Source organism: Triticum aestivum, chromosome 6B (genome assembly GCF_018294505.1).
Source record: "Triticum aestivum cultivar Chinese Spring chromosome 6B, IWGSC CS RefSeq v2.1, whole genome shotgun sequence".
NCBI lineage: Eukaryota > Viridiplantae > Streptophyta > Magnoliopsida > Poales > Poaceae > Triticum > Triticum aestivum.
In genome coordinates, this window is record NC_057810.1 from 701,437,235 (window position 1) to 701,449,426 (window position 12,192).

The window sequence follows — 12,192 nt, forward strand, 5'->3', positions numbered from 1 at the left end:
TGGATCTCTGCTGCCCGTGCGCGACTAGAGGCCGGAATGGCTGGTACAGGAACCCTTTCTGGGTTCAAGTGCCAGCCGCTCAGTAGGTGCACATCGGGCGGGGCACTAGGATGGCCGCCTCCAAGTACATGCGGTCCAGCCACGGGAGCAGAGCCCTCGGCGGCGTCAAGGTGAACGGGGCCGTGTAGCGCCGCCTGGAGGAGGAGCCGATCTCGTGGTCGTGCTCCCTTGGAGTCCACTTCCACAACATTGCGACAATGGTGGGCTAGGGTTACTGTTGGCCGGGAGGGGGGGGGGGGGCAAAGTGGGCGCCTTCCCCCATCCCCACACGTGTGACATTTAGAAGTACTAGGAGCTGGTCGTTGGGTGGCTGGCGCGTGGGCCTAGGATGGACAACAAGCGCACGTGCGATGCGTCTGTCTCCTATCCACGAGGACGCAAACCAAAAGTCAAATTTGGGTTGGAAATGAGACCGCGCGGACACGAAACGTGAAATGAGTGTCCATGTTGGGCCGTGGTTTCTATCCACGCTGACATGAGCGGATGAAATGCATTGGAGTTGCCCATAGAGTAGACGTTTGTTGTTGTTCAGTCTCACGAAGAACAAATCTTGGGAAATCTACCTAGTTATAGATTTGTTGACAAGGTAACAAATGTAATCATGGAAACTTTGATGTCTCAGGGGTAAGGTTTGGCTAATGTGGTTGTAGATGCTCTTATGCTTTGGACACAGTACAGATGCAGGGGCTTATATATACGCGCACACGCATACTCTATCCCTACGAGTACCTTTGAGAGACTGAGCCGGTATAAAAAATACTGAAATAAATTTTAAAAAATGCGAACATCGGGACTTAACCTGGTGGGCTGAGAATACCACTGCCCTTCTAACCATACGACCACAGGTTGGTTTACAAATGTCATGGAATGTTTGAAATGTAATATAGTATACACATAAAGAAATCAGTGACACACTACTAATAAAATGTAACATATAATACATGAAACAGAAACAATTTTGTATTATTTCAGAGACAAACAAATGCAACAACATACACATGAACAAATCAACTACATGCTACAGCTCGCTTGAGTACCATTTATTTAGTAATGATACAGAGGAATTTTTGCTGAGAAACTGTGATACAAAGTTGGCGAGAGCGAACCCACCCTACATGAACTTGGCCTTGATAGCGTCCACTTGGCCGTTGTCGATCCGGAAGGCCTTGGCCAGCACGTCGCTAGGCACTGGCGGTGCGGCAGCGAAGAGCGTGGTGGCGATGACTTGTGTGCCTTGGAGCTGGCTGTTGAAGCCGGCGATGATGGAGGCGGGGCCACGTCCCCTGTTCTGCTGGAAGTGCACGAGGCCACGCGGGAAAACGAACACGTCTCCGACGGTGACAGTCTTAGTGAAGAGCTTGTTGGCGGTGGTGATGAAGCCCACCTCCAGGATTCCTTGGGTGACGAAGATGATCTCGGTGGCGCGCGGGTGGGTGTGCGGCGGGTTCTGGCCTCCGGGCGCGTAGTCGATGCGCGCCATGGACACACCGAGCGTGTTCACCCCAGGAAAGGACTGTACATTCGCCGCCGTGACGTTTGACCCTGCCGGGTTGTTGGTGTTGCCGGCGTTCTTGAGACCGGCAAAGAAGAAGTCATCTGCAGTGATGGCCGCCTTGCATGGGAACCCGTTCAGCTTGATCGCTGCCGCCATTCATTTTGAGGAAAACACTGCATCAGCAAGAACCGGCACGAAAGATGCAAGGACGAGCTTGAGAAAGATGATGACTCACGGGATGCCAAGTCGGCGACGCAGACGTCCTGGAGCATGTCGGCGCCCCCGGCCAGGGAGGAGGCAGCTAGCGAGAGGAGGACGGTGCAGGTGGCAACCGCGGAAAACTGAAGCATCACCATGATCGATTGGCCAATGCTTGCTTGCTATCAGCTTGGTGGTGTAGTTGTGAGAGTGCTTCTTGGGTGTGGAAATTAGCAACGGTAGAGCTGGTACTTATAGGCAGTGTGGTTTGTGTATGGACTATGAAACTATGGATAGCATCGCCGCCTCAAGGTCGTAGGCTTGGGGATGGGGAGGGAAACACGCAAGAGCCTGCGCATCTGATTCCATTAATTTGGAGCCAATGGGGATATATTACTGGCAGGCTAGTTCCTGCTGCACATGCGTTCTTGAAGGACCATGATCCATCCATTCGGTGGTATATCCCGTTGGAGACAACAGACCCGAGTTGCACATGATAGTTTGTATCGTACTTAGACCAAGTTGAGCTTATTTTTCGGGCCGGGGTGGCAAGCTGTTCATTTGGATCAGAGAGGAGTCATTTGGTCAATTACTCCATGAAACTATCCTGATTTTGCTTCTGACTTTTGCTGCTTACGAGTCACGAGGCTGAGCTGGGATAGCTCTCGTATAGAGAAGAATAGAACCCATGGTGGAATTCTCTGACCTAGTCCTCCTGCATGGGTTAGTCTAAAATAATACCAACAGGCTAGTCTAGCCCGGATTGGTCTCATTTTTTTATTCCTGTGGTATAGTTAAAACAGCAACAGCTCGGACGTTCCATAATTCTGTTGAAAAAAGACTCGAATAAAGGAAGATGTGGTGCTCTGCTGAAGGGGGAGGAAATAGACTCAAATTTCATTTGTAGGCAATTGTTCCCTAGGTTACTAACATATAAATAAACGTTATAACAATAGAATATACCTACATTTTGGAGGAGGTCATAACATGTAGCGCTGGAATTAAATAAAATTGCATCAAAAGTTTTACGATACAAGCGATGCATCTGCATGATACTGGAACTTAATTAGTAACATATGTATGGGGAATAAGGAAGGGCAATATGGCATTACCTCGGATCTGTACCGCGGCGGCGCTCGGTGATGCTCATGCCGCGTCTGCCGGTGTGATTCCCTGTGTCCAGCGCTAAGACCAACCGGCCGGCCGACTCGCATCTCACCATCAGGACCCGTACCTGCGTTCGCGGAGATCGGAGGCACCAGCGCTGGAGACCTTCCGCCATTGGCTAGTGATTTGGAAGGGAAATAGGGCATGTCTCGTGAGATACATCCGTACCTACATTCTGTTCCATCTAATTCCATCATGGGCTATTTTTTTTCTGGGCTATTTTCTCTACAGAAAGCCTACGTGAGTAGGGGGGCCCGGGGCGGCCGCCCACCCCTGCCCCCCCCCCCCCCCCCAGGGCTGGCCCTGCGACCACTGTCCGGGCATGTTCGTTTTGAGCCCCTATTTGTTCGTGCATGGAGACACGGTCCTCATTTTCTCTTTGTATGCCCGGTCACTTGCATGTGATTGGAGAAATTGAAGAGGGAGAAAGAAAAGAAATAATAAAAAAGAGAAAATATGGTCCAAGGTGTGCCGCAACCTACGTGGCGGACTAACCTAACACGTCCGCGTGTCCTCATATCCTCTTCATATTTGATCTCAATACGAGGGTTTGCAGACAAACTAGACATATAGGGATGATATAAAGGGTCTAGTTAGGTTACCCTTTTCCTTCTTCGGTCACTGACTGGGTGCGCCCACAGATGTTTGAGAAGGATTTGAGGGGATCGACTGTAGATGCTCTAAGGCCACGTTCTAGTGCTGTGGAATCAGTCAAGTTGATATCCTTAAAGATCGAGTTGGCAACGACCGTTTGGTTACCGGAAATCATGAGTTCATGGCGACTCCCGGTAAAATTCACAGACAAGTTAAAAAGCCAAGCTACTTATGCTGACCAATCAGATGCAAACCCTGGCAGCTACAGAGCAAGTCAATAGCTGGCCGGCTATCTCTACCACTGAAAATATGTGCTTGCTCGTGGACAAGGAAGGAGACACTCTCTTCCCTTGCCCGAAACGCTCACCGTCGTCTACCAGTTGTCGTGTTCCGGTCGTAGCCAGTCTCGGCAGCCGAAAACTTGGCATTCTTATTTAGGTCCGATGATTTGAAACATTATCTCCCCGAGCAGGCATGCGGGCTGATGCTTCTTTTAGAGCAACTTCAATGTTTGTCTGTCCTAAAAGGTTACTGAGAGCAGACCAATCATTGATGGTCACGAACAACAACACCTTTAGGTCAAATTTTTCCTGTCCGTGCTCATCCCACACATGTACACCTATTCCATTCCACAGCTGTAATAGTTCTTCAACTAATGGCATTAGGTACACATCAATGTCGTTGCTGGGTTGCTTAGGGCCTTGGATGAGCACTGACATCATAATGAACTTCCCCTTCATGCATAACCAAGGAGGAAGGTTATACAAACATAGAGTCACAAGCCACGTACTATGGTTGCTGTTCTGCTCCCTAAAAGGATTAATGCCATCTGCGCTTAGACCAAATCATACGTTCCTTGGGTCACCTGCAAACTCCTCCTTGTACTTTTTTTCGATTTTTCTCCACTGCGAACCGTCAGCGGGTACTCTCAACTTTCCGTCTTTCTTACGGTCTTCTCTGTGCCACCGCATCGCCTTCGCATGCTCTTTGTTTTGAAACAAACATTTCAACCGTGGTATTATAGGAGCATACCACATCACCTTGGCAGGAATCTTCTTCCTGGGGCGCTCTCCCTCGACATCACCAGGGGCATCGCGACTGATCTTATAACGCAATGCACCACATACCGGGCAAGCGTTCAAATCCTCGCACGCACCGTGGTAGAGTATGCAGTCATTAGGGCATGCATGTATCTTCTGCACCTCTAACCCTAGAGGGCAGATAACCTTCTTTGCTTCATACGTACTCTCGGACAATTAGTTGTCCTTTGGAAGCATATTCTTTATCATTACCAGCAACTTTCCAAATCCCTTGTCAGATACACCATTCTCTGCCTTCCATTGCAGCAATTCCAGTGTGGTGCTCAACTTTTTTTTGTCAGCTTCGCAATTCGGGTACAACAATTTCTTGTGATCCTCTAACATGCGCTGCAACTTCTTCCTCTCCAAATCACTTGCGCAGTTTCTCTTTGCATCGGCAATGGCCCGACCTAGATCATCAGCGGGCTCATCTGATGCCTCTTCTTCAGCTTGCTCCCGCATTGCCGGCTCAGCTTCTTCCTCCATTGTTGTATCATTGTATTCAGGGAACCCATGGCCAGGATAGATGTCATCGTCCTCTTCTTCTTCATTATCTTCCATCATAACCCCTCTTTCTCCGTGCTTGGCCCAAACATTATAGTGGGGCATGAAACTGGACTCAAATAGGTGGACGTGAATGGTTCTTGACATAGAGTAATTGTGATCATTCTTACAGCCAGCACATGGACAAGGCATAAAACCATCCGCCCGCTTGTTTGCCTCAGCGGCAAGCAGAAAAGTATGCACGTCATTAATGAACCCGGGAGAGCATCGGTCATCATACATCCATTGTTGGCTCATATCTTCATTATACACAACACCGAATAGACCAAATTAATACAAGTTCATACATAAAGTTCATATACAACACTTAATTAAATGCAACATACAAATAACTCTTTAGCTAAAGAATTTAAATGCAACAAAAAATGCGATCAAGATCACAACTAAGGTAACAATTGATCCAACAGCATAATGATACCAAGCACACTATCAATGTCATATTTTCTAATCTTTCTAATCTTTAACCTCATTTTCTCCATCTTGATCTTGTGATCATCGATGACATCGGCAACATACAACTCCAATTCCATCTTCCCCCCCTCAATTCTTTTCAATTTTTCTTTCAAATACTCGTTTTCTCTTTCAATTAAATTTAACCTCTCGACAATAGGGTCGGTTGGAATTTCCGGTTCACATACCTCCTAGATAAAAATATCTATGTCAACTTGATGGGCATAATTTGTCATAAACACGAAATGCAACAACTAGTTCTAAAAGAGAATATACCACATCCGAATCATAACAAGGACGAGGGCCGACGGGGACGGATATCAAAACCATGGCACTATGTATAACAAACAACGTACAGGTAAGACAATTATACGAGTAACTATATATCCAAATCACACAAACATCAATTTGGTAATGTAAAACATTCATGAACAAGAGCCTCACCACAAGGTGGTGCCGGCGACGGGACGGTGCGGGCGATCGACGGTGGTTACGACGGAGATTTAGAAGGCACTAAGTAAACCACACCTACATATGCAAACTAAGTGTTATTTTTGACCTCAAATTGCATATAAATCAAATACTAGCAAATATAATTCCTCCCAAATTAATCACTATACAAAGCATTGCAAGAGCTAATCTAGCAATGAGAGTTGAAAGGACAAAGTTGCTAACCTTTGTGATCATTTGAATGGATGGGGGCCTTCAAATCTTGACAAATTTTGGGCAAAATTTGTGAGGAGCTCGAGGAAGAGAGGGGAAGAACAGAGAAAGTGAGGGGAAAGGGGAAGAACAGAGTGGCTCGGGTGGACGAAGGGTTTATGTACGTCGACCTTTAGTACCGGTTCGTGCCACGAACTGGTACTAAAGGTGCTGGACGGCCCCCAGACTGACAACATCCTGCCACCACTCTCTTTAGTACCGGTTCGTGGCACGAACCGGTGCTAAAGGTTCGCCATGAACCGGTACTAATGAGAGCGGCCGGCTAGCCGTTGTAACCGGCACTAATGGACACATTAGTGCCGGCTCAAAATCGAACCGACACGAATGTGTCTCAGATTTGCCCCTTTTTCTACTAGTGTTTCTACCTCCTCGGGCGAGTGTATTGGGTTGGTTGTGAGTTCATAGCTTTCACCACCCATAACATTTTCACCGACTTCAACTCCATCTTCCCCAACAACGGCGTTATGCACACGCTCCCGTACCCAATCAACAACGAGGAGTGAAGGGCGCCCGGAGGAGCGAGGTGGCCCGGCGTTCACCCAGAGGAGGAGGAGAGAAGAACCTGAAGAAGAACCCGCGTTTGGTGCCCCCCGATCTATTGTATTGTATCGTATTAGTTTTTAAGTTGTAATCGTTATGCTACTATTATTAAGTTGTATTAGTATTTTAAGTTGTAAGGCTATCGTGAAGTTGGAAGGCTATCATGGAACTATGGGTTTCAATCGTTATGCTTCTATATATATTGTGTGTTTCGTGCTATTATTTGTAGATTGCTATGGGTTGTTCCATTATTTGTGTATTGCTATGGGTTGCTACGGGCCCGAGTTGCTACAACCCAATCACCACACACACCATCTTCAAAATATTGGCCAAATAATGGATCATGACCCAAACCATATACATGCAACTAGGAGCCCCATGCAAACCCACTATGGACATGCAACTAGGAAATGCAAACTAATTTACTTCATGCAAGCATGCAACTCATTTAGTTCATGAAACCGTAGACATGCATAAAAACAAGTAACATTTAGTTTTAGTGCATCAAAAAATGATCCATCACAAAATTTAGTGCAAGAAAAAGGCCAAAGTAAAAACAAGTAACATTTTATTTGCCGAAGTTAGAGGTGGGCTGGTGCCCCTACGCGGGTGGGCTGCTCTCCTTGAGCCCGGTCTCCTTACGGCCCAACATCTATTCGGCAGCCCAGTTTTGTTTTTTACTAAAAACTAAATTTGGGTGTGTACTCTGTTAACTGATGAACAAAAACAGGGGAAACAGAGCATGAACACTGGATAATTTGTGTTCCAAATTGTTGCTTCAATTCAGATACATTACTTGCGCACAGATCACATCCTCTACCCTGACAGGCCTAAATGCCCATTCTAATGATGGATGAACAACATATAAAACAAAAACAGAGCAATGATACAACAATAGAACCCCCCTGCCATGATATTTGCTTTCTTCTGCAAATCGATCATCTGCATTAGATGTTTCTTGATCTTCTTCAGTTCCTCGATCAGTTCGGACTCTGCATGCAGTTCAGCATTGCGCGCATACATCGCCATCGGCACGACTCTGCCCGCCCCTCCGCCTGAGCTCCCCGTATTCTCCACAGCAATCGGTGGCACCCCACCCAAATTGAGCTCCCAGGTTGCGGCCACGCTCGAATCAACGTAGCCGTCAAACTGAATCCTATCAACATATTCATCAATCCACTCGAAATGGTAACATTTCTTCAAGATCTGAAAAGAACAACATGAACCCTAAATCCCAAATTCAAGGAGAAAAAATTATGGAGAAATCAGAGCGAAAGACAGCGAAAGAACGGGCTAAGAACTGAGATCTAACCTTGCCATCCCTTCCTGCCATTGGTTTGCTCAAGCATTTCACAAATTCCCGCCCAAGATTGCCATTGTCATCCCTTTTAGTGACCAACTGTTTAAGAGGGTCTGGGCGTGGGCATTCAGGGCACCTTGTTAGCAGCACTGGTCCATACTGTCGCCATTTTGATTGCGTGGTGGAGGAGGTAGACATTTGCGCTAGGTCGCCGGAGAAGAGAAAGATTGGGGAAAGGGGATGAATGGGCGGCGGCGGGCGGACGGGCATGAGCACTCGTCTCTTCTAGCTGCGAGGAGGTGGGTCCCGCGAGTAGACAAGTGGGGGGTCCCGCACTTAGGTGGATAAGTGGTGGGTGCAGCGCATACGTGGATAAGTGGTGGGTCCAGCCCCCAATAGCTTATGAGGGCATCAGTTCAGTTTAACAACCATGTCGTGCATGGGCTATTTACCTGCTCAAATGTGTCACATCACAGCCATTCGCTCGAACAACATCGCACTCAAGCCAATTCACCTCAAATGTGTCGCACAAGAGCTATTGGCCTCTGAAAATATGTGCTTGCTCGTGGACAAGGAAGGAGACACTCTCTTCCCTTGTCGGAAACGCTCACCGTCATCTACCAATTGTCGTGTTCCGGTCGTAGCCAGTCTCGGCAGCCGGAAACTTGGCATTCTTATTTAGGTCTGATGATTTGAAACATTATCTCCCCGAGCAGGCATGCGGGCTGATGCTCCTTTTAGGTCAGTTACACTTGAAAGCTAGCAAAGGTAGGCCAACGCTGGCTTGCTTTGCCATGGTACCATGCTAAAACACCCTTAATTAACAGGTACTCCTAGTGCTACTTACCGTATGTTTGGTTTGGAAACGAAGTGGAATGAAATGTAATGATTCCATTCCATCAGAATGGGTCGGTTCTGTTCCTGTGTTTGGTTTAGAACAATAGGTGGAATGGAATGGTTATGTTCCAGTGTTTGGTTGAAGAGATGAAATAGAATGGATTTGGTTCTTCACCTCTTGAGATTATTTTCAACAACCATGATTGACCATCAACATATAACCCTCTCTTTATGTAAAATTTGTACTCAAAACAACTTTTCTAAAAATATACAACAAAACTTATCCCCAATTTCAATAGAGCACACAGATGTAGCTCAATCAAGATAAATAATCTATTTTCTCTATTTTCATCAACAAAGAACAAAACTGATGCTAGATCTGCTGCTGCTGCTTCAAAGTTGACACCACATATGCTATTACCGGCACTACTAAAAGGTATCATCATCAGTACCGTGTAAGCTTAGATTGCTTGCCTGATTTGTAGCCTTTAGCAGTAGCGGCAGATGAACTCTAGATTAGAAGTAGTCACAGAAGTCGAAGTTGAATGGACCAAACAGTTCGTGAGCTGCTCTCATGGTCTGGTGAGTGGGTTGGGGAGCGGGGCTCCAACCCCTTGTCAGCGCTGTAGGGGAGCAGGTCGCCACCATGCCCGACGCATTCCCCCGACGTCCAGATCTTCAACTGCGCGCTCTCCTTCGCTGGTTGCTCCGTGTGGTTCCTGCCATGGGCGCCGTCTTCTGGTGGCGGATCTGGGAGCACTCAGATCTAATCAGGGATGGAGGCTGCTGACTGGGGAGTGGACGGTGGCCCTGCGGGACAGAGGTGGTGATGCAACTGGTGGCCAGGCTCCGCCGGTGCGGTGTGGCAGGGGCGCCATGAGCATATGGCCAGGGCATGGAAGCGCGAGGTGAAGCGGTGGTTATTGGAGCATCGGCGATGCTGAGGTGCTGTGGGTGGTCGAGTTCAGATGCACATGATGCTGGATGAAGGTTCGTCGAGCAGATCCGGGTGAAAGCCCTGCTCTCGGCTAGGTGCCAAGGCCGGCGATGGCGGCGCTTTTCTGTGTCATATCCTTCCTGAAGGCATCACCATGGAGAAGCTCAATACCTCAATCCGCTACCTCCGGGGGAAACCCTATCCCTCTTGGGGGTGTCATTCTTGGAGGTTGCATTTCGACTCGAGGGACCAGTGGAAGGCGTCTTTGGTGGATCAATGCTTCATCTTACGCAATGATGGCGGCAGATCTCGGCAGCGTGGCGCAGTGGAGACTCGGTGTCCGATGCGTGGAGATGGACTCGCGCAGGAGGAGGACGCTGTCTGGCGTCATGGTGGCGTCGATGGCAGAGAGGCCTAGTAAGGTCGATACATCAGGTCTCTCTGAGGATGGATCGATGGAAGATGGAGGTGATGGCCCTTGCAGCGTGCGGTGCTCACTGGGAGTGTGACATACCGGTATGTGACCCAGTCTAGGCAGTGGTTTGGATGGGGTATCCGGCTTTAGATGTTAGGTTTTGATGTGATGTCTGTTTGGTATTAGGCTCAGACATTCGACACCCCTTCTTCAAGGGTTAGGAGTAGCAACAGGCATTGCCAAGATGGTGGCTTCAGACTCTTTGATCTATTACCTTGTAAGGTCTTTGGGAATAATTAATAATATGGCCAAGGACATGTTTGGTGGGGGCAGATTCAAATTACGCAACCTATCTATTAGAAATTGCACGCATGCAAAAGAAAAAGACACAAAGGGCTCACGAGTTAATTTTTTGGAAAGGCCTTCTAGCTTTATATATGTCTGTGCTTCCAATGGCTGTCGAAGACTTGGGCTACCATTTGATTCCCTTGAGTGGGATCTTTGTAAAGTCGGTGACCTTGCTGTTGTTGGTCTCGTGCTTTGATCTGCTCCTCGTATACATGGAATCTCCTGTTGTGATGTCCACATGAGGGTTGTGAGTGTGTACACATATCGATGCAAGATGCTTCGGCTTGCAGCAGGGACTTCTTCATGGAAAGTGGGGGCGGCAGTACAAGATGAGTCAAGTTTTGTGATGCCTTTGAGCACAAGGTCTCAAACTCCGGAGAGAAAAATCTTGGTTTGGCCTGCTTTTTCTTTTACCTGTCAATGGTAGTGGTTCACATCATCTTCCTATTGGAGGCATTATCTAGAGTTTACTCGGACTCCCTCTTCGTGGTGAATACCCATGATCTATCCCCAATGGGTGGATCTAGAGACATCGACACTTGCAACATCGTTCATGGAGGAATGGTTGTCGAAGCACTTTTCCCATAGCCGCTCTACCATCGACGGTGGTTGATGTTGATAGTTGTTGATCCATTCTTGAATTTGCTTCAGTCGGATATTTGAAGGGCACATGTTTTTCTATTTATTTTGCTTGCGCGCGTGTGTGTGTGTGGGGGGGGGGGGGGGGGGGGGGAGTGTGCATCCTATCCATGCAGAAGATAGGTGTGTACTCATTTTTATATATTCTCTGTAGGCGACATTATGAGTCAATAAAATGTGCCATCATATTTTCTTTAAACAACCACTAGGTTAGTTTTCTCTGCAATACTACAGAAGCACCAGATTGAGAGAAATAATTTTCTCAAAATATCATCTCAAGTTTATAGACATAAAATTTTCTAAGTGGAATGAAATACATGTCATGTAGAGATAGGCAAGTGGGTGATCAAGTGGTTCTTCTCTCTTGCCGAAGTCACTAGGTACCATTACGGTCCACCTCTAGTGGTCTTGTGGACCTTGGAGGTGCGATGGACCCTAGTCCCCCTCTGGTTCGAGGGTTACCATCGGATCCGAGCAGGGGCCGGCAGTGCCTTTGCTTCGAAATGAGACCATTCCTGCTCTGTCTCACTCTAGCACCAGCGGATGGCATGTGAAGTTTTGTCTCACGACTAGGGTGTTTGGATTCACTGGGTTGTTCTAGAGAAGTCAACATCCATGCATTGATTCGAGCGACAACAATGGTGCTCGTGGTGGAAGCTTTGCCATTTGCATTTAGGGAGGTGGTCGCTCTAGTGATTGCTTTCGGTTCTTGGAGATGATATTCTTCCTCCTCGGTGGTTGAGGGTGGTGGATATTGGAGTTGTGGTGCTCGAGATGTTTCTTGCGGGCCATAGGTTGTCTATGACTCCGGCAATTGCTTTGGCCCTGGATGTTGATCTGATAGTA

General features: G+C 47.6%; 1 protein-coding gene across 1 annotated transcript; it reads right to left on the minus strand.

Moving 5' to 3' along the window:
• Window positions 1-1,171: 1,171 nt before the first annotated feature.
• On the minus strand, window positions 1,172-1,967 carry LOC123134989 (germin-like protein 1-1). The gene is made up of 2 exons (XM_044554126.1): window positions 1,791-1,967; window positions 1,172-1,701 (listed from the first exon to the last, which is right to left on the minus strand). Exons 1-2 carry the CDS (start codon window positions 1,909-1,911, stop codon window positions 1,172-1,174), a joined length of 651 nt encoding a protein of 216 aa, XP_044410061.1. The 5' UTR covers window positions 1,912-1,967.
• Between the last annotated feature and the right edge of the window lie 10,225 nt (window positions 1,968-12,192).

What these genes read in the sequence shown, in the direction of transcription:
- LOC123134989 (XM_044554126.1), bottom strand. Translation starts at nt 1,911, where the DNA reads ATGGTGATGCTTCAGTTTTCCGCGGTTGCCACCTGCACCGTCCTCCTC. An exon ending in CGTCGCCGACTTGGCATCCC is followed by an intron (nt 1,702 to 1,790) that starts GTGAGTCATCAT and finishes GAATGGCGGCAG; the next exon opens with CGATCAAGCTGAACGGGTTC.